This window comes from Phyllostomus discolor, chromosome 5 (genome assembly GCF_004126475.2).
Source record: "Phyllostomus discolor isolate MPI-MPIP mPhyDis1 chromosome 5, mPhyDis1.pri.v3, whole genome shotgun sequence".
In the NCBI taxonomy this organism is placed as follows: domain Eukaryota; kingdom Metazoa; phylum Chordata; class Mammalia; order Chiroptera; family Phyllostomidae; genus Phyllostomus; species Phyllostomus discolor.
The window spans coordinates 15,969,274-15,991,614 of NC_040907.2; the positions used below are offsets into that span (position 1 = coordinate 15,969,274).

Genomic DNA, 22,341 nt, shown 5'->3' on the forward strand with positions numbered 1-22,341 from the left:
AGTTGGTTAGAACCCTGGCTCATCTAATTGGCACAAATGGACGTATTTATTGGACACATAGACTCTGGCTTTGCCATGGGCCCTGCCTGCATCCCAGGTGGTGACCCCGTCAGGCAGCCTTCGTAGGCCTGACAACGAGTGCCACCGGAGTTGGGAAAGCAGGAAGTGCATTTATTTCCTGCCTAAGCCTTACCAAAGTTTGGGTAAGATCTATCTGGCCCAATTTTTTTTTTTTTTTTTTTTTTTTGCATGAGACTGTAGTTCTTCTGGAGAGAATTCCCTTTTTACCCCTTAATCTTCTATTGTGTAGGGAAGAATGGGATTTAGCTCTCATAAAAGGGATATGAGCTCATGGATTAATTTTTTTCCTCTTTCTTTTGATCCCTATTTACTGAAGTGAGTTTTAGGGTTATAAACTATTACTTTTACTTCATGTTCTTCCTGACCACTTGCTTCTAATTTAGGTTGCAGCTGTTGACATTTTAATAAAATCCCATGAATACATTTGAAGACTTTACATTAACCTCTTAGTATCATTTTAGCAGTACTTCTGGGTGTGTCACACCAATAAATTATATATCTGCTTTTTTACCTAGGAAGTTCTGACCTTCAGCACCGAAGGGTTAAGTGTACCATTAAGACTAATAGTAGCTATTTGCCTAATAAGTGCCCTGGCACTTGACTGGCTTGATTCAGTTCAACTTACTGATCCACATAATTCTTTTAAAACTCATTTATACTCCTTGTAATGAGCATATGGAAAAACTGAGCTATATCTTAGAAAATGGGACTATATAGTACATTCACACGATGGAATATTATGCAGCAATTAAATTGTTTATGAAAGATTTCTAATGGTGTGGGAAGGCACTTTAATGTAAACTGTATGTGGTACTCTCTCACCAATATTAAAAATATTTACATGTGTTAAGAAAGAGAAAGGAAAAAAGACATGCAGAAAAGAAGTAAACCAAATGTGAATAGTGAATGGTTCTATCTGGATAAGAAGATTATGGATTAAATTTTTATTCTTTATACTTTTGCTGTATGCAGTTTTTTAGATTGACTGGGTGTCACCTTTACAATAAAAATAAATCTAAAATAAATAAATAAATCCAATAAAGAATTGTAAATCATTTTAACCACATATCTCAGTAAAGGCTTAAAATATAGTGAACCTTTAATGTTAAATTAATGCTTTCTGTAGCAAGTCAATGAGAAACTTCCCCACATAAATTTTAAAAATTACTTAGAATTTATCATTTAGCCCTTTAAGTTATCTTACATGCCAGTGTTGTTGTTTTTAATGAAGATTTTACTTATTTATCTTTAGACAGAAGGAAAGGGAGAGAGAAAGGGAGAGAAATGTCAGTGTGTGGTTTCTTGTCATGCGCCCCCTACTGGGGACCCAGCCCACAACCCAGGCATGTGCCCTGACTGGGAATCCAACCGGCGACTGTTTGGTTCATAGGTTGGCACTCAGTCCACTGAGCCACACCAGCCAGGGCTTTGTCGGTGTTTCTTCAATTGGGTGATGCTGGTACTAACTTACAGGTTTTGCTGCAACTGTTTGGAAAACAGTAATTCAGAGTTTTACAAAATTGATGGTAGCAGTTATGAAAATCTAGGAGCTTTTCTATTTTATATCTTGTGAAATTATTTTATATTTGAAAGTAAACTTTTTATTGAATTATAACACACATTCACAGAAGTACATAAATCAAGTGTACAACTTATATTTTCAGCTTACCCTTGTAACCACATCATTTATTTTTGTTGTTTTGTGCTCATACATAGCCTTGACAAAAATTTCTTAGTTCTACATAAAAAGATATATTGACGTTTAGTGTTCTGTGGTCTCTAGAAGTTACACTCCAGATATTTTGTACTTTTTGCTCTCATAATTACATTAACTCTTTGGGCTTTTACACTTTGCAAGGAGCTCTAACATTTCATTCAGAATATTCTTATTCTTAGTTCATGGCAGGAAAATTGGCAATTAAAAATGCAAAAAGAATACGCAAATTACTGACACCTAGCCTGCGCAGATTTAATTTTTCTTTCATCCCCAATGGGCACATGTTTTCCTCCAGTTGGCCGGTTGTGTGGAACCTGACTCCTGTGCGTGTGACACAGCTTAGGTTGCTAATCTGAAGAAGCAGATCAGCAGCCAGCGGTAAGTGTGTCAGGCTAGAAATCCTAGACCAGGCTGGGAGGAACTTTAGAGATCGTTGGCCTCAGATGGGGAAACTGAGTCCTAGAAGGTTACACGCCTTGCCCAGCCAGGGTCACAGAATTGACGCCAGAGCAGAGTCTAGAATTCGGATCCTAAGTGCATTACTACACCATGCAAGTTCCTATTCTCGCCTTAAAATTCACCCTTTCTACCGAAAATGCAACTGTCAGACTGTGAAATCGGCTTCGCAAGAAAGATAAATTACCTAATACGTTTTCAGCCAAGCTTCTTAATGGGGATAACCTGACAGCATCGACCTGTTTTGGAAAATATCCCTTGGGTTACTTCGGGTGAATGAGGGATGGTGTGGGGCGGTATAAATGCCAGTCTGCAATTGTTTAGAGCAGTTCTGAGAGGACATTCAACTGGGTTAACCCTGGCAATAGGGAAAGTGTGGCGTGATGTTGACTTGTGACCCTTCCCTGGGGAGCGAGCTGGGTCAGGAGACCCAGTAGAGCTCCTGGAACACAAGGTCTCCAGTTTGCGCTCCCGGTCGCCGGGCCGGGAGACTGACTACTGCGTCTGGGAGAAGACCATCGATGTTATAAGACTTTCTGTTTTTGAGGTTTTGTTTTAGTTGGCAGAGGTAGAAAAGTAAACAAGGCTACTCTTTGGTTATCTAGGAGATGCCAGGCAACATATATTTAGTAAGTATTGATGACTGTGGTGGGCCCTGGGGATTTGGCGCTTAATAAAACGTGTCTGTCGGGACTTAGTCTGTGGAGCTGGCAATCCCAAGGAGAGATCACCATTGCCCTCCAGAAATCCTGGTTCTGTTGGTATGTTGTATTCATGAAATGCACAAGTCTCATCAGAGCTAACTGATTTTTTTTGCCTAATTGTAAATGTGTAGGAAAAGGTACCTGTGAGTCTCAGATGGCAGCCATCCTGGGCCCGACCCTCAGCGCCACTCACCAGAGTCCCATCCCGCAGACCCACTCTGTTCTTCTCACTCTCTTTCCGCAGAACAAGCCTTCCTCAGAGGCTGGACTGACTGCTCGGCCCCTCAAATATCTGTGGCTGTTCCTGCCTTTGAGCTTTTGGACATGTTTCTCCCTTGTTTAAAACACGCCCTCCTCCCCGTCTGTTTCTGCAAATCCTGCCCAACCTTTGAGGCCCAACTCAGTTCCCATTTTCTCTGCTCAGATCTCACGTGGCACTCCTGCCCCTACCGCGCCATGAGCGATAGAACTTCAGCTCAGCTTGCTGGTGGAGAGTTGACTCCGGAGCTGTCCTGCCTGTGTGACCTTGGCTGGAAGCTTTCCTGATCTAGATTTCTTCATCTGTAAAAATGGGAATAATAATTGCATTTAGCATAAGTTGTGCAAATTGAATGAGTTTATGCTATGAAAGCCGTAGAGCAGTGCTGGTACATAGTTCTCCTTAAATACTAGTTCTAGCAGTTATTCCTTCTGGTGTGTGTTCAGTCATGGTCTTTCCTCCTCGTGTTATTGCTTAATCATTTTAATTATCTATTTATTGGCCCTTCATGATATTGAAACGCCCTCTCTTGAAGAAAGGGGCTTGATTTTACACTTTTTGTTGACCTTTTCTAGCAATACATGTTCATATAATAGTTCACCAATATGTATCGCTTAAAATGAAACTATTACTGTATTAAAGCAAATGGATGGAACAGGAGTAAGGAATTGAATAGAAAATACAGGCTTCAATTCACAGATGGGGTTTTCTTATGATTCTTAAACATGCGATTTGTTCTTTTTTTCATTGTCATTGAGTCTAATGAGCTCTTATGCCATAATCACCAGAAGTGTGAGCATCATTTAGCAAGGATGCTATAGTAATTTCAGGAGGTTGTCTCAGACATTGTTTTCTTCCAGGCCTGTGGTGGGATGGAATCTCAGACAGTAGATTCTGATCTCTCAGACTATCTCAAAGCAGGTGGGTCGTGAGCTGGATGTTACTAACATTCCCTTGCTGAGGGGCACAGGAAATTCGCCAGTAGGGAGGGGACCTTGCCCTTCAGCCACCTTCTTTCTGCCTTTCCCGCCTCCTCCGTCAGCAGCTCAGATGCTCACAAGCACCATCTTCCCCTGTCAGGGTTCACAGACATTTGGGGGAAATCAAAAGGTGTACCCTCCCAGGGGAAGAGGTGGGGACCCAGGCGGAAGCTTTCAGTGAAGAGCTAATTGCAGACGGGAGTTGTGGCGGTGGCAGGAACTGCCAGAGGGGTCCTCGGCTGTCCACCCAGCAGTCCGGGACTTCAGCCAGGGCCTCCGCAGAGCCTCATGGGTGCCCGCTCCGTGGTGAAAATGCTGTGTTTCTCCTTCTCCTAGGCTGGAACAAGACATTAAGAAGTTAAAGGCTGACCTACAGGCCAGCAGGCAAGTGGAACAAGAGCTCCGAAGTCAGATCAGCTCCCTCTCGAGCACCGAGCGAGGGATCCGCTCAGAAATGGGGCAGCTCCGGCAGGAGAACGAGCTGCTGCAGAACAAGTACGTGTGCCTGTTGGGCCTTGGGCGAGCCAGACGGGCTGGAGCGCAGGATCCGTGACGACAGAGGGACCTAGCAGAGGGGTTTTTAAATAAAATGTTTAACGTTTAATTTAGTACCAGATAGTCAGCATGTTATAAATTCTGTAAGCACTTACTTCATTTCAACAAGTTTATTAATATTGCTGTTTGTCTTCTGTCATTTAATAACTTCTCAGCTTAAAGTGTTTACTGAGCTTTTGTGATAATATAAGTCAAGTTAACAAGTATTTCTGCCACAATTTAAAGCTGTTGCTCCACTGAGTGAAAGTTTCCCAGAGAATTAGACTCCATTTTCTTTGATTTTCAAATTAAAAAATGACATTGAACTTTGAGTTTATTTGAAGAGGCAGGCAAAAAGCCAGGTCTTCTGGGTGAATTCTTATGCTTTCTATTAATTCTTTCTGGAATTACTTCTTGACCTAATGTGGGCTTGCCCCAGTGAAAGAGTAGTCCTTCAAATCCGAGTCCTGGGTTAGCTGGCTTCCTGGTGGGGGATGTGCGAGGGGCACCTGATGGGTGTATCTCTTGCACGTTGATGTTTCTCTCCCTCTCTCTAAAAATAAATAAAATTAAAAGAAAGAGTAGTCCTTCGACACTTTTAAGGAATGTAACTCAAAAGCTAAAGCATTATAGGCAAATAACCTCCCCATTTCTTCTGACCCACATATGTGATGGCTCTAGCATTGGTAGAGAACATCTCACCCTTATTGATATATTTAGATAAACTCAACTTACATGGATCTGTTGAGCTGGGGGTGGTCTTAGGTAAAGAAGGTAATACGGCTGAAATTCCTATCTGAAGTGAAGCATCCTATGACTGTAAGATCTATTTTGGGATACTCTGAAAAGAGTGTGTCACAGCCAGAAAGGAAAGGCTACAGCATAATTACATTCAGGCAGAGACAGACCTTCCCTGCCTCCCCTTGGCCTCAGTTTCAGTGAGGCTGGTTCCATTAGTTGCTCCTCGGTCAGCCTGAAGTTCTATTAAGGTGCTTTGGGGCACTTGAATTAGTTCTACAGTTACCTTTCCCTCTGATAGAAAATTGTTTTACCATATTTTTTGAATTACCTTCTGCAGGCAGAGCAAAGGCTAGGTCTGTTTCTGAGTCTTGTATGGCAGCTTGCCTATTGATATTAAGAATTATTAAATAATAATGACAACATATTTTCCCTGGGCACTCTGGTGGTTGATATTTACGATTTGCTGTTCAAACCTCTTGTTTACTTTGGCCTTAAAATGATCCGGAGGAGCAGCGTTTTCCAGGGTTTACAGTGCGTATTTGTAACCGTAAAACTCTGTGTGACGATCATCTCCATGTAGGTTACATAATGCTGTACAAGTGAAGCAGAAAGACAAGCAGAATATCAGCCAGTTGGAGAAAAAGCTAAAAGCTGAGCAGGAAGCCCGAAGCTTTGTAGAAAAGCAGTTAATGGAGGAGAAAAAAAGGAAGAAGTTAGAAGAAGCTACTGCTGCCCGGGCTGTCGCGTTTGCCGCTGCGTCTAGGTATGTATGTCCGCGTCACCTGAGTGCTTCACCTGTGGTTAGCTTTCCTTGTGCCAAGACAGCCGTGGGAATTTGATGCCTCAGGCAGGATTGGAAATACAACAGTCGTGCACAGATGGATTGCTTTTAAGTAAGGTTTTATTAGCTGGTTTAAACTCTGTCCATGCAAGCTTGCGCTCTCTTATAACAACTTCATCCTCAGTGACCTCATCTATAAAGTGGCATGAGGGAGCCACCGTGCCTCCCCCGCCTGGGTTTCCAGGCACTTTCTTTCAGACTGATAACTACTAAACACTTGGAAACAACCAGTCTGGGATTTTATTCCCTTTATAGAACTATCATTATTACTCCCTACAGTTAGTTGTGTTTCTGGAGTTTTTATCTTAAAATGGAAGAAAGGTAAGATCTTGGTTCCCCAAGTACTATGTACTGACTTTTCATGTTTTCGTTGGCTATCAGCAAACTGTCAAATGAGCTGGAAAAGATGGGGGCCAAAATGAGGCCTGGCTGGTGTGGCTCAGTGGACTGAGCACCAGCCTGTGAACCAGAAAGTCACCAGTTCAATTTCCAGTCAGGGCACACGCCTGGGTTGCAGGCCAGGTCCCTAGCTGGGGGCGTGCAAGAGGAAACCATGTATCTCTCACACACTGATGTTTCTCTCCCTCTCTTTCTTCCTCCCTTCCCCTCTCTAAAAAAAGTAAATAAATAAAATTCTGGTTTTTCTTTTATTTTTTTAAACATTTTTCATTGTTCAAATAAATAAAATCTTTAAAAAATGTGTTTGTTTGTTTTTTTAAATGAAAGTCACTATTGAATTTGTGAAGTGATGAAAAGTAGGGACTGCTTCCCCATACCATTGGAAAGTATTGCAGATACTCCAAAACCCGCTGTGTAACTGCCACCTGAATATCAGCAAGGAGGGGAGGGAGATAAGAACCTCTTTGTTTTTGGCTTTTACTTCACATTGTCACTTTTTTCCTTTGTTTTCTTGACTAGTGAAGTCAGCTGCATAGTGGGGGTCAGTTACAGGTTTACAGATGCAGAGTGAGGGTAAATTATTATTATTTATTTCATTTTAAGTTTCTATTGTAATTTATAGCTATGTGATATAATTCTCCTGGCATTCGGCCTTGGGTTTTGCTATTTTGTATTTGGTGTGTTAATAGCCTTCTTGGGTTCTGGCATTTGCAGGACAATTGATGAATCGTCAGCTTACTTTTCAGGAAATAACAGCAGGAGACAACTTTTTCTCCTGTGAGCCTGTGTCCCCTCAGCAGACTCTGTGCTGCAGACAGCTGAGCTCTCTTGGCCGTCAGCATCTATATACACACACAGGACCTTTACTAGTCTGCCTCACCCTAACCCTAGCTTCGTGTGGGGTTTGGGGGGGTTGTTTGTTTGTTTAAAGATCTGTAAGCATCTCTGAAGCACTTACAATTGCAGTTTTCCCTGAACAACTATCTGGTATGGCCCATGCGGTCCTTAATTCATCTCATACCTACACTTTCAAAAATCCACTGAGGAGGGTGGAACCATTCCTTAACCTCTTATTTGTAGTGCCTTGTATGCTTGAGAATCAGTAAATTGGTTTTAGTCTCTATCCTAAATCCTTTTTTGTTTCCAGTTAGGCTTATTTGTTTTGGTCTTATCTTTAGATAGTGCTTGTTTGCCCTCACTGGTGTGGAGGTTGTTTTTATTCTTAAATAAATCTCAAGGCACTAAGTCTCTCACTGGACCTACATTTCTGGGTAGGTGAGGACACCTACTTTCTCCATCAGGCTGTCTGTGTGATCACCTGAAACCTGAACAGTTCATCAACTTTGGACTAGTCTTTGCCATCATCTTTTGCAGTTTATCCTTGTTATAGCTTTGAGAAGCCACTCAGTGCTGCTCCCTTCTTATTTTTTATTCCAGGCCTGTGGCAACTTCATGACTAAAGAAAGGTGCAAGTCCCAACTCATAGTCCTTTAAAAGTGAAAACTTTTTTGGCTCACTGTCCCCTGCCGGGCATGCCTGTCTTTGTCTTGCTCAGTTTGCGTGCATTGTCTCAAGTCGTATGGCCCAGTGGAAACCTCACTTCTTAATCCCAGTCCTCTGACCTACCAGCTGGGTGACACTGGGCTAGTATTATATCTACGCAACCTCAGTTTTCTTTTTTATAAAATGGTATAATATACCCTACCCCCGTAAAGAAGGTAGTATGGACAAAGTACCTAGCTTGGTGCCTGGCTCATATCAGATACCCACTTAATGATAATTATTTTAGAGAGTTTGTAGAGAGAATAAGCTGACACCTGACTGACTCTGGAATATAAGAGAAACAGCAATCCTGCTGTATAAGTAAAACTATAGTCTTTTAAGTGCCCTTATTTCCTTCTCTTCTTTTCCAAAGGGGAGAGTGCACCGAAACCTTACGGAGTCGGATCAGGGAATTAGAAGCAGAGGGCAAGAAGCTCGCGATGGACATGAAGGTGAAAGAAGACCAGATCAGAGAACTAGAACTGAAAGTTCAGGTAATGAGAGAACCAAAGACTTCCTTGTACTCGAATTCCTCTTCTGTGTTTGATTTGCGGTCTGCGATATAACGTGGAGAGGGTGCCTTTTGATACAGGCAAATCCCATGGCATATGAAAATGTCTGTATAACAAAAGGAAGCGCTAATCTTGTCCAGCTCATTCATATCGTATTTAATTTAGTCAGATTCTAATACAAGCCAGAAATGCTGATGGTCCCTTGAGATGTTTTATACCAGAATTTGATATAGACTCACTTCATTTTTTTAGGTTATAGGCCAGGTTAGTGTCTTTTGAAATTTATACATATCTTATTAGCCTAACCCTCTGTCCATCGCCAGGGAATTGACCATGCTAGGTGGCTCTGACCCTTCCAGATTGCAATTCTGAGCAGTGCATGGAGAGGGAAGCTTCCAGTGCCATGGGCATAGCCAGTTTGGGGCCATGTGTACCATAGCCAAGTGTTTGGCATTGGCTCTTCAGGGGAACCTTGAAACCTAATGTCATGCATTGTAAAATTACAGTAGTTTGACTCATGTGGAACCGGTAAGAAATGACTGGCAGGGCAGTGGAGTAGATAGATGGCCCAGAGAGAAAACCTAAAGTGTGCGGGAAAGGCTGCATCAGAAATGGGTGGGAACAGTGAAGAAAAAATAGTAAAATTAGAAGATCATCTCATATTACACAAAAAGAAATTCCAGATGAAAAGTTGGGAAAAAAAGAAACATTTTCTTTTAAAGTAGGTAAAAATATGGTAGAATTTCTTTGATTTTTGAAATAGGGGAAGACTTTCTAAACAAAATTAATGGAAGAAGTGACAGAAGGAGGCCAAACTTTGGGTGATGAGCACACAATGAAATAATTATAGATGATGTATTATAATACAGAAACTTACACAGTCTTATAGATACATATCCATATATCCTTACTACTTGTCAAAGACATAGGTTAAAATTGGATATCATTTATCTACTGTGAAATTAGCAAAGAATTTTTAAATGATAATGTCAGCCTGAGTAAGCCTGCAGTGAAATAGGCCTCATACGTCACTGATGGAAATGTAACGTTCTGAAAAGGGTTGTGTACTTTTTAACTATTTCCCTTTTTAGGGCTCCAGTCTAAGGTGAACATTGTAAAATCTCACTAATGATAGATATACAGAGGTGTTCATCATGGTAGTATATAAATGCAAGAAATATGGAAAGTCTTAACACATAGGCAATTCACTTAATAAACTATGGTACACACACACACACACACACACACACATATATATGGGAATATTATACAGCCATTAAAAATACATTTTCAAAGAACATTTGAGATTATATAAGTTTTTAAAAAACTATACAAAGCTGTACATATACTGTAACTTCAGTTATGTTAAAAAATGTACATATGCTTAAAAGACTAAAAGAATATATATAAAATTTTTCACAATGTTGGGATTTCGGGCAATTTTCATTTTTTTTCTTGAACTTCAGTATACTTTAAAATTCTCTGTAGTAAGTCTGGATTCCTCTCCTAAAATGAAGAAATTAAAATATCTATATACATATATTTAATAAGTGCATTACCAGATGTTTTAAGTGGACTTATTCTGCAGTATGCCCTGTCAAAGTAATTAACATTTTTACAGTTTTTAGTGCGGGGTGACAGTGTAGTTTTGGCAAATTTGATGACAATATTATAGCAACATTTGCAACTGGCAGCAAGGAGAAAGTCAGGAAAATTAGCCTTGTAAGGAAGTGTTTCACGTGGAGACAGACAAGCCCAACATAGGCAAATTTATCTACTGAAACGCCTGCGTATGCACACATTGCCGTATACGCCCATTTTGCACCCCCTCTAAGCGGTGAGGTCTGAACCCATGGAATACAAGCGTTCTGTGTTGTAGGGGCCAGGTCGGTAATAGCAGGATTTTATTTGTGATCTCAGGCTAATGTATAGACATCGATGCCAAAACTGTCTTGTAACATTGCTGCTTTGATGATATTGATAGGAGCTTCGGAAGTATAAGGAAAATGAGAAGGACACGGAGGTGTTAATGTCAGCTCTCTCAGCCATGCAAGACAAAACACAGCACCTGGAGAACAGCCTGAGCGCAGAGACGAGAATCAAGCTGGACCTGTTCTCCGCACTAGGGGACGCAAAGCGACAGCTCGAGATTGCCCAAGGTAGGAGAGCAGCGGGTCCCAGGTGAGGTGGTGTGCCTGGGAGTACACAGAGGCACAGGGAGCATTTCCGTTTGCTCCTTCAGCGGTGAAGTGCCCGGCATTGACATTCAGGGATCATTACATGGATTCATTCTTGCAGACATATTTTGAAGAGAGAACATGTTGGGAGCAGAGCATACAGAGAAGAGTATGGACTTCTGTGCAAGGGGATCGTGGTGTTGTTGAAAAATTAGGGAACTGCAGAGTTACCCGGAGGTGCTGGTGGCCCCAGGACGTGCGGGGTCTGTGGGAACCTAGGGAAAGGCAGGGACAAAGCCAGTCTGGGGAGGCAGAGCGCTCAGGGAAGCTGACGTCCGAGCCAGGTCCTGAAAAGTGAGAAAGGACAGCCCAGTGAAGGAGTTTAGCCAGGGAGAGAGCTAGAGAGGCATGTAAACTGAAACAGCTCCAGCAAGGCCCTGGCCAGGGGCTGAAGCTAGGAGGGCCGGATGTGTTCAGAGCGGCCGCTGGCTCTGCTTGGCTGGAGCGAAGGTTACAGACGAGGGACTGGCGACTGGAGGGACTGGCGACAGGAGAGTCTGGAGAGCTGGCTGTTTACTCGGCAGTTATTTACTGAGACCCACTGAATGCCAGGTACTGTGACAGTCCCTGAGGGGACAGACAACACGCAATCATATGTCAGATGGTGACGATGCAGCGAAGAAAACAAAGCAGTGACTAGGCGGCAGGGGTGTGTGTGCGCACGCGCGCTAGTTTGACGTGGTGAACAGGAAAAGTCCTGTGAGTAGGTGGCCTTTGAGCAGAGGCTGAAAGAAGAGAGTGAGTCCTGTAAAGCTCTGGGGGGCAGCACTGCAGGCAGAGAGGGAGCGTGTGTGGTGGCCATGGGGCGGCAGCCTGAGTGACGGGGGGAGTTGGCAGCCCCAGCAGTAGCAGGGGCCACATTCTGCCGGATTACATAGCCCATAGAAAGGACTTTGGACTTTGGAGTGACGGGATATTTTTGGAAGGCTTCTGAACAGAGGCATGACATGAACTCATGAAAAGAAATTTGGATTTTTATCCAAGAAATTGATTAGCCACCGATAGATTACTGGAAAAGAAAATCTAAACAATTGACTTAGTAGAAAGGAAAGGGTATTTCAACAAGTACTTCCTGAGCATTCACACTCACTCGCTGTAAAGCATTGTCCTAGGCGCTGAAGGGGAGGCAGGCGAACCAGGTGTCGTCTAGGGCAGTGGGGCTCAGACTGTTTGGTCCTAGGGGCCTTTATGCACCTAAAAGTACTGAGAACACCAAGGAGGGTTTTTTTTTAACTGGATTATATCTGTCAGTATTTATCCATTAGAAATTAAAACTATAAACATTTATTTCTTAATTCATTTTAAAATAAAATAAGCATATTACTTGTTAACATATTTTTATGAAAAGTAAATATATTTTCCAAAAAAAATATTGAGAAAAGGAGTGTTGTTTTATACTTACTAAATCTCTTTAGTTTCTGGCTTAACAAAAGTAGATCCATTCCCATCTCTGTTTCTACATTCAGTCTGTTGTAAATCACTTGTCAGGTTGGTTCTGGAAGGTTTTCCTGTGCCCACGAGGGACTGAGTGTGAAGAAGGCGAATGATGTGTCAGTATCACTGTGAAGACAGTTTGGACTCTGTGGCCCCTGGGAGAAGGCGAGCAAGCAGCAAGGCCCGCGCCATTGGGTAGAGGCAGAGGACTTGAAAGGCAGGAGGAGAGATCAGGGGTGGCTTCAGGAGGGAGGGTCACGGAGTGGGCTTCGAAGGATAATTCCGAGAGCAGAGAGCGGCAGGGAAGAGCGTTGTTAACCTGAGGGAAGAGCATAAGCCAAGGCAAGTGCTGGGAATGTCCAGGTGGGCAGCCCAGTGACCGCGAGCTGGGGGACCTGGAAGAAGATAGTGGGAGGTCAGGAGGACCACGAACGAAGCCATGCTGGAGAACGTGTTCCTCCATATTCAGGAGGAAGGAGTGACACGTTCTGGCTATTATTTTGGAAATCAGTTTCCAGTGAGAAAGATGGATTTAAAAGATGGAGTGGAGGCAGAGAGGTCAGTTAGGAAGCTACCACGGTCTTGCAAGAGGTGGTGAGTGTGGGGGAGGAGCATGGTCCACACAGGGCAGGGAGGGGGAGGGTTACTGGAACCTGTGAGGAATCAGAAGAGTTTGGTTGGGATGTTTCCACGGGGAGTTGCTTCTTGAACGCCCAGGTAAAAAATGTTCAGTCAGTGGGAATTTTGGGCCTAAAGCCCAGACAGAGAGAGGACCAGAACCTGGGTGGGGGATGGGGTATAGAAACTGTGAGAAGTTAGCGAAGCCAGAGGAGTGGCTTGGGATGTCCCGGATGGTAGAGCAAGAAGAGAGCAGGGAGTTGAGAATCGGGACCACTCATCTGCGGACTCAGAGAAAGGCATTTAAAAAGAAGGTTCCTGGAAATCCTGCTTTAAAGCTGAACTTCTGATCATACACTGTGGGGGTTTTTTGTTTTTTGTTTTGCCCGTTTGGCTCAGCTCCCTGAGAACTGGCCACCTCTCTCTGCTGCAGCCTGTGTACTTGGGTTTGCAAACTGGGAAGAGATTCCTCCCCCCACCCCTTGCAGTGAAGCAGCACCTGGTCTCGGAGTAGCCAGGGGAGCTCGGTTTATCAGCCTAGGAATTCTTGTAAAGCAACAAAGAAGCAGAGAGAAATGTCTTTTTCAAAGCTCTGGCGGTGTTTGCATATTATTGATTAAAGAAATCAAACTTAAATCTGCGTAGAAAAAAAGATCCAGTGACTCGTATATCAGATGCCAGAAGGTATTCTGTTCATCTGAGGCTTATTTCGGTAAAAGGGAAGGAGGATTCTGAGGCTCCCTTAAAGCTGAGGGAACATGAAAGAAGTCACAGGGGGCAGGTCCTTTCCAGGGCTCTTTGCTGCCGCCGCCCTCAGTGCTTCCCTTCACTGCCATGCTCAGAATATTCTAATAAGAACCCAACTTTGTAATTCAAATCAAAACCATGTTGCTTTTCTCCTTTCTACTTTCTATATCATTTGATTCATCCTGGTTCCAAAATGACTTTCATCTCTACTACATCCTTTTAAAAAATATGGCACCGTGTTCAGTTACATTTTTAAATATATTACCATCTTCCATAGGACTGGGATGCAATTCAAATTCAGCCTCTTTCTTTTCTAAGCATTTAAGTTTCTGAAGGCTATTCCTAAGTGTTCTTCCCCTAGGAGACCAGGGAGCTTCAAAGAATGATGGAAATTGCATGGGCTTTAAAAAAATTATTTTTAGAGAGAAGGGAAGGGAATGAGAAAGAAAGGGAGAGAAACATTTGTGTGTGGTTGCCTCTCGCACGCCCCCTACCGGGGACCTCACTGGGAATAGAATCAGTGACGCTTTGGTTCCCAGGCCGGCATTCAGTCCACGGAGGCACACCAGCCAAGGAGGAAATTGCATGGGCTTTGGAACAAAGTGGTCCTGGGTTGAAATCCTGCTCTACCTCTTACTAACGGAATGACTGGGCAAGATATGTAACTTGCAGTGCCTCAGCTTTATCCTGGGCTGGGCACTAGGGATGTAGTAATGGGGAAAAAAGTAGATAGTCTCTGCCCTCATGGAGTTCATGGTCCAGTGGAGAGACGATGCACACAAATCATTACCTAAATTAGTTACAAGGGACAGAAGAACTCGGGAGGTAGGAGTGCGGACAGTGGAGCCAGGCTGCAGAGATTTGAGTCCTGCCCCTGCTCAGCTTCTCTGTGCCTCGGTTTCCTCATCTGTAATGTGGATGATGATGATGATTTCCACCTGATAGGGTGGTGGTTGTAAATAAGTAAGTTTGTATGTGGAAGTACTTAGAGCAGTATCTGCGCATGTGTGGTAAACACTGTAATGACTATCACTATTACAAAGAGTAAGGGGACGGAAAGGGAAGAATCAGGGTGTGTTGAGAATCTGGGAGTTGGGGCGGGTAGGTAGGGTCTGGTTTAAGTGGAAGGACTAGCAAAAGCTCAGTGAGGAAGTAGAAACAGAAACCGAGAAGAGTTAACGCAGAGAGAGCGGGAGCAGCACTGAAGGGGGAGCAGCCCTGAGGCAGGCAGGCGCTGGCGGTGCAGCGAGGGAGGGGGCCACAGAGGGCCACTTGTTTCCTGTTAAGGGAACCTCCAGGCAACGTGTATTGTTGGGCCTGATTCTGAGACCTCAGTTGTCCTGTATTCCTTGGTCTGACACTCAGAGATAGTCTGTCCTCCCAGAAAGATACTCTGGCTTGAGCAGGAGAGCCTCAGTTCCAAGTCAGCAAGCTCTTACACGGTCGTCGTGACCTGCCGCGCTCGGAACGTGGCTCCTGGAAATGAGCCTCTTCACGTAGTCACACCTACACATGCGGAGTCCCTTTTTACCTGTAAACCGTGGCGCTCAGGCCAGACCTTTCCTTGTACCACCATGGGCCAAGAATGGTTTTTATGTTTTTCCATGGTTAAAAAAATAAAAATAAATAAAAAACGTGGCAAAGACAGTATGTGGCTCGCAACACCTACAGTATTTACTGTTTGGCTCTTTATAGGAAAGTTTGTCTGCCCTCACAAACCATCACAGCTGGGGTCACGTCTGCTCGGGATTGGCCCAGAAGGGCGCTGCGTTGGGTTAGCTCTCCCTTCTCACTAATGGTGGGTCTTTGATCTTCCAGGACAAATTCTTCAGAAAGACCAGGAAATCAAGGACCTAAAGCAGAAGATAGCCGAAGTCATGGCCGTCATGCCCAGCATAACGTACAGTGCCGCCACCAGCCCCCTGAGCCCCGTCTCCCCCCACTACTCTTCCAAATTTGTGGAGACCAGTCCCTCTGGACTCGATCCCAATGCCTCTGTGTACCAGCCCCTGAAGAAGTGACGGCCAGCGTGTGTTGTGCCCAGCAGCGTGGTGACCAGAGGCACTGCAGAGGAGCGTCTCTGGCAGTCAAGATAAAAAGTTTCTATTGTATTTTGTGGGACTGTATATGTTGTCGTTTTTAAAGGGGGGGGGAAGATAACATCCAAGTCTGATTAGAACTGCCCATCGGTTTTTCTTGTAAATTTTTAGAAGACCTCACAGAACTTTGCAGTTTATTTTTCTCGGCCAATACATTAAAACCGTTCTTGGATTTCAAGTAGCCAATTTTGCCTTTTATGTATTCTTACAGTTTCCTCTTGAAGAAGAAAAAAAAAGCAGGGTTTTTGCTTCTCAATCCTCTATTTTTGTTCTGTTTTGTTCCTGAATAAGCAAAACCTGCCCGTTGGATCCACATGGGGTGGTAATGAGAAATTTTAGTTCTTAGAGTGAAAGAACTAGTTAAATAACCTAACACAGTGTTGACCATACAGCTGATTCAAGAACGTGATTCTTGACACCACAGCAAACAAACATCGATCACCCCTCTAAGGACCAGACAAGTTCAAGGGGCGGCATGTAAGCCGAGGGGAGAAACTCAGGCGACGAGACAGCCGTGAGACAGGGCCGGGTTGTGTTTGACCTGTCCACGTTCCCGCCCGCGCGTCCAGTCCCAGACAGCTGCTAGCAGCAGCCCTGTTCACAGTGCCTTGGGAAACGGCGTTTCAAGAGGAAGCTTGCTGACGTTACCCTGCCTCCCCCCTTTCCCTCACCTGTCTCCTCTCTGTCTCCAGCTCACTGCGGGCCCCGCTGGGAGACCGGAGGGTAGCCGGGCTGTTCGTTCCCACGCGGCCACTTCTGTTTCTGTTCGTAGAAAGCACGGCAGTGTTCTGGAGTGTTCTGGAGCCTTCTGGGCTGTCAGCACCTGGGGCGGGGCGGGGCAGGGCGGGGTCTGTGTACGAGAGACTGCGATGACAGCTAATAAAAGCTGCAGTTCCAGGCTTTTTGTTTTCGTTTTGTTTTGTTTTCATTTCATTTAACCGTGCTTTCCACTCTTCATCATCTTGTGTTCGACAGTTTGGGAGAAACTTGACTATTCCTCAGCTCTTGTGCCAAGGGGTATTTTTTTAGAGAGTTTTCAAAAAAAAAAAACTCTGCACAAAGATTTCCGTTTCAAGTGTATATTATACATTGGTAGAAAAGTGTTTGCACTGGCAACTTCTGGAAGTGTTTAAGAATCAGGGTGGGGGTGGGGGAGGGCCTGGGAGAGGGAGGGACAAAGCAAAATTGTATTTGGAAACTAGAAAAATTAAAAAACCAAATAGATTGGTTTTGCTTCCTCGCCATGGATTCTGGAAGGACGTAGTTCTTCTAAAATTTTCCTGTTAATTGGCATGTACGTCTCATTTAAAGCAAATTAAGTAGGACAAGCAAGTCAGCAAAATAGAAGTATTAAAAAGAATCATCCTTTTAATCACAGATCTTATTTTGGGATTAAAAAAAAAATCTAGCTTTAGCCAGGTGTGCATGTGCTGCCATTTTGCATTTCTGAATCATCTTGTGTAACTGTCGCCATGGAAGTGTTACTCGGAATTGTCATAGGTTTTTTTTTTCATCTTTGTGCAAAAACATGGAAAATTGTCACTGACTTTGTGTTGAGGTTTCCCCCATTTTGCTGCCTTTTGGGACGCTATTTTCGTTAAATACTTGGTCTTGGCTGCATTCTTTTTTTTCCCCCTGTGGGGTTCAAAAGAATAAACATTTTGTTACAGATAAAACTAGTTTTTGCCTTTTTAACTCTTCAGGAGGGCACGACAAGTTAGAGTGTTCTGAAGGGACCTTAGGTTTGTCGCTCTTGCTCTCTCATCCCAGGGCCCCGTCAGGTGGCCTTGTCCCGTGCGGTGGGGAACAGACGCAGGCTTCGGGGTGAATCCATCCGGGGTGTCAGGTTGGTTTCGATTCTAGTCTTATTAAAACATACCCATTGCCCTTCTCTTTCCTTCCCCCCCCATCCCTCTGTCCCCCCCTCCCTCTCACTTTCTTCCTCTCAGAATCTGATTAGAACCAAGGCTGACCTGTCTTCTGGTACAACCCTTCTTTCCTAAAAAATCACGTTAGTCGTGGGGTTGGAAGGCCATCGGTGAGATTAAATCTTGAGAGCAAATTTGATTCCCAGCGTCCAGAATCTTGACCCACTTTGGGACCAATACCCCGCCGGGTTTCCTGCCTTGCTGCTGACCCCGAACTGACCTCCAAGGTCACCACTTCCAAATCCTCCCTTGCTTCTGGAGGCTTTGCTTTCATCTTCTGAGGTGCCTCTCCTGGCCCCTGTTTTCCTCTCTTGGCCATTGTTACCACTGATCTGGGCTGCAGCTTTTGAAAAGTCTGCTCTTGGCACCTCACCTCTGTCCTGGCCGCGGGAGAGCCCTCCTGAGCCTCGGCGACGGAGGCTGTCACGGACACAGCGCACCGCTGTCAGCAGGAGTCCTCGGGGGAGCCGCTTGGGCTCGGCTTGTGCCTGTGCCTGTGCCTGTGCCTTCCCTGGAGAAACGCACCTGCCTGTAGCGTTCTCGCTGGCACATTCTTCTCCACCAAGGAGATCTCCAGTTGTCATCTTTGTTACTTTAGGCCCGTCCTAAAATGGTTCCGTGTCTGAATACTTTATATTTATTACTTGCCATAAAGCTGGGTTTGCCGTCCAGGATGGTTACATATTTACCTACAGAGCGGGCCGAGCATGGTTTGACTGGCCGAATAGCCTCTCTTCGTTGACCTAAGGGGTAGCTCTCGTGCGTGTCCATTCCTTCTGTGACCGTCTTTCCAAGGGGTCCTACAAAATGAGAATGAACGGCACTTCGTGGCTGCCATCCTGGAGGAAAGGAGTGGTCCTTTCCCCGACCACCCCAGCTTCCCATGCTCACCAGCGGTGTGAGTTGGGCTATGGCAAGCCACCGGGGAGGGCTGAGCATTTCTGACAGCTGCTGTCAGGTGGCTTCTTGCAAAATGCACACCATGCCAGAAAGCGCTGAAACAATGAACTAGAAACCTACCCCAAAGCCGATTCAGTGGAGTTCAACTAGAAAAGTGTTTTCAAGGGGGCCTGTGGTGGCTAGGTCGGTTTACAGTTAAAGGGCCTCTGAGACCTATAAATGCCTGGTTTCCTGTGACTCTCAGTGACATTTCCCCTCTCAGATGACTCTAGTCTGCTCCAGGCCGTGCAGAGCCCGTGACAGTGGCATAGGCAAGCCCCCTCAACGGGGACAGGAGTCTGCTCCCAGCTTTGCCGCCGTCCTCTCCGACCCCTTCACCTCTCTAGGCAGGTGCTGTTTCCTCGCCTCAAACGAGGAGTATTTGTGCTGGAAGGAGTTACTGTGGGAACTGGGTGAGATGATGCAAAAGCACTGCCGGTCATGCAGGGCCTTCCAGATGGAAGTCCAGAACTGTGGCCCGGGAGTCACGGTGAGGCAGGGGACCTGGCTGAGAAGGCCTGTTCCTGGGCTGTCTCCATCCCCACAGCCCGACTCCTGGGTGGAGCTCCTCAAAAGTGTGTGGTCTGCAGCTTCACTTTGCTTCGGCTGCGACAGCATCCCTGGGGCCTCTTTCAGACCCCCGCCTCCACCCCATCGGAAGCTGCAGTTTTACAAGGTCTCCAGGTGATTCGGTTGCATATTAATTATTTGCAAGCCCTTGTCTGAGCGGCTTTCCTAACCTAAAAACTCAACACTGTCACTCTCTTCCAGTTCAGAAAAAGCCAACCCTCAGGCTTCGAAAACTCAAAATTAAGAGCTTAATGGATGAGGGGCAAGCTGGAGATTGAAGAACTCTAATAAGCTTCATACATTTTGCTTATTTTATTTCCTCCCCATTAGAATGTAAGCTCTAGGAGGGCAGAGACTTTTTGTCTGCCGCTGCTGTCACCCCAGCAGCTGGAACAGTGACTGCCATGCAGGAGGTGCTTAGTGAATGTCGAACGAAGGAGGTTAGCTCATAAGTTGGACAGGCAATCTGCAATACTGCATCTTAACTGAATCCGAGCATCTCTGCAATGGTTCTAGTAGAGTGACAGGAAAAGTAGAACTGTTTCTAGAAGGAGAGGGGGAAGTTTGAAGTGGCACACTTACCATGACAGCATCCATCTACCTGTCTCTGGTTGCCTCTGAAACCTTGTTTTCCTTGTCAGGTTCTCTCTCCCAACTCCTGCTGGACCCAGCCAGGAGCAGGGATTTCCCCAACAGCTGGGTGTGCTGAGAACAATCGCTCCTCTGGCAGGGAGCCTGCTAGGGGCCTACCCATTCTTCACCCATTTGTAGCCTCAGACCCAATTTCCCCGAAGTGCCAGGCCCACTGCATCTTAAGTCAACAAGAGAATTTCTCATTTCGACAGTAATTGAATTAGAAAGCATCTCCTCCAGGAAGGTATCTGGTTAAATGAATGTCCCAGCGATCTCCTTCCGTCTGCCCAAGGGGCCAGACTTCTTTTCTTGCCTCCTCCTTCGTGGGCTTACTCTGCTCCTGCTTTATTCCTACCTCAGTGGGGGTTTCTCACTTCCCTGCCTTTGCCTGAGGTTCAAGTCTCTCGTCCCCTCAGGATGGGCTTGCTAGGCTTCTGGAGTCACCCTGTCATGATGCCTCCGATCTCTCTCCTCAGAATCCCAGGCTTAGCGCCACACAGTAGAGTGTGGCCTTGGAAGCCCCGTTCTGGAAGCCCGGACTGGTTTTCCTCTCGGAGATGGTCCCTTCTGTCCCTGTGCCCTAGCTTTGCAGCCTGCAGATGTCTTAGGGGTGAGAGGGAGGGGAGACTGAGTGTGGGCAGGGACCCGTGTGAGGTGTGTGTGGCCCGGCCCCAGTGCCTTCAGCGTCATCCCTGCTTCTCCACTCCCTTCCCCTTCAGCCTTAGGCCTCTGCGGTTTGACACATCATCTGGTACCAGGCCCATGCTTACCTAGAATAATAATTCTCAAACTTGATGTTTCACCAGAACTGTCTGAATGGCTTGTGAAAATGCAAATTTCTGGGCTCCATCCCCAGTTTCTGATTTAGGATGTCTGGGATAAGGCCTGAAAAATTGTGTTTATAACAAATTCCCAAATGAGGCTGGGTCCTGGGACCCAACTTTGAGAACCACTTACAAAGAGGAAGGGCTGCCCCTGGGCCCCAGCCCCGCCTGAAGCCATCCCTGCAGCTGCCACCAGAGGGCGCATGCCACCTTAGGGAAGGTCTCTCTCACCTCAACAGCCAGCTCTGCTGGACAGCTAAGGTTCTTCCTTCAAGAGTTCTTTCTTTTTATCTGTAATTCTTGTTATAATGTACTAGGAAGAAGAAATGTTGATCTAAAAACCAACATGGAATCTCATAGTCCATCTCTGTCAAGTGTCAACGGTCTGATGGACCAGCCTTTTGAGGGTACCCACGGGGCAGTTAAGATTATAGGTGATTCTCTTCATCTTTATACTTTACCATATATTCCAAATTTTCTACCTTAAATTTAATATTACTTTTATAATAGAAAAGAACAATGTTTTTAAGACACATTTTAAGTGTAATTAAAAGCCAAAACAACTAAAAAAAAAAGCCAACAACAACCCAAGGGGGAGCTCCGGGTGGCCGGCCTGGGGTAGAGAGAAGCCCTTAGCTGGAGCTTGCCCCCACTTTCCTGCTTGTGGGCTGTGCCCAGGTGTCTGCTGCCAGGGGAGGGGACGGCGGTATGGGTCACAGTGGGCTCCACGCGCAGAGGACCTGGCTGGAACCAAGGAATTGGGTTACCTGTGAGGGCTCTGTCCCCTCTACAGTTCACCTGTTGTTGCAGCCCCTGTTGTTGCAGCGGGAGCCCGAGGCACAGCACGGTGCCACGTCCACCCCAGGGCTCCCCGGGAGGGCCAGATGCTAAACTTAGAGACTTGGTGGCCCAGAGGTTCCTATCTAATGGCCCATAGGCGTATTCTGTTTGAATAGCATACAATTGAATGACTTTGAGCTGCCATTTAAAACTTGGGAGATTTCACGTTACCCAGATTTTTGTTGTTGTTGTTTTCCGCTGAAAAATCTGCTGAGCTGGCACCTGGAGGCAGGCACCCCTCTCTGTGCTCTGCAGAGCTCAGCTCGGGGGAGGCCTCCAGTCTCCTCCCGGCTGCTCACCAGAACCACACGGGGGGCTTTTAGACATGCTCACCCTGAGTCCCGTCCCCAGAGAGCCTGACATAACCGGGCTGAGGAGGAATCTGGGTTTTTTTGTGTTTTGTTTTTAACTCTCCAGGGGTTTCTAATGTACAGCAAGGGTTGAAAAACTGGGAAGTAGAGGGTAATAATAAGAGGAAGCCTCAATCCCAGCTGGGGTTTGGGGCCTCAGGGGATGTGTCAGGGGGTCTGTGGCCTGGGCCTTCGACCGACTGGGACTTTGGGTGTTCTTAACTGGCCAAAATGAGACGTGAGGGTCGCTGCTCTGTCTGCCCACCGTCCCTGTGGAGACCCCTGTTGGCTCTCGTCTTGCTTTGTCTTCTTGCCTCTGGGGTTCCCTCTGGGCTCCTGTCCTGGATTCTCCTTGC

The 22,341-nt window shown here is 45.6% G+C and overlaps 1 protein-coding gene across 1 annotated transcript in view; it reads left to right on the forward strand.

Annotated features, from left to right (window-relative positions):
* The window catches only part of MACO1 (macoilin 1), a 57,515-nt gene extending 40,714 nt beyond the window's left edge, over positions 1-16,801 (forward strand). The window contains exons 7-11 of the mRNA XM_028511680.2: positions 4,534-4,692; positions 6,053-6,235; positions 8,628-8,748; positions 10,751-10,925; positions 15,621-16,801. Coding sequence (XP_028367481.1) covers positions 4,534-4,692; positions 6,053-6,235; positions 8,628-8,748; positions 10,751-10,925; positions 15,621-15,823 — 841 coding nt within the window. The 3' untranslated portion in view covers positions 15,824-16,801. The remainder of the gene's footprint in view (positions 1-4,533; positions 4,693-6,052; positions 6,236-8,627; positions 8,749-10,750; positions 10,926-15,620) is intronic.
* The last annotated feature ends 5,540 nt before the right edge of the window (positions 16,802-22,341 follow it).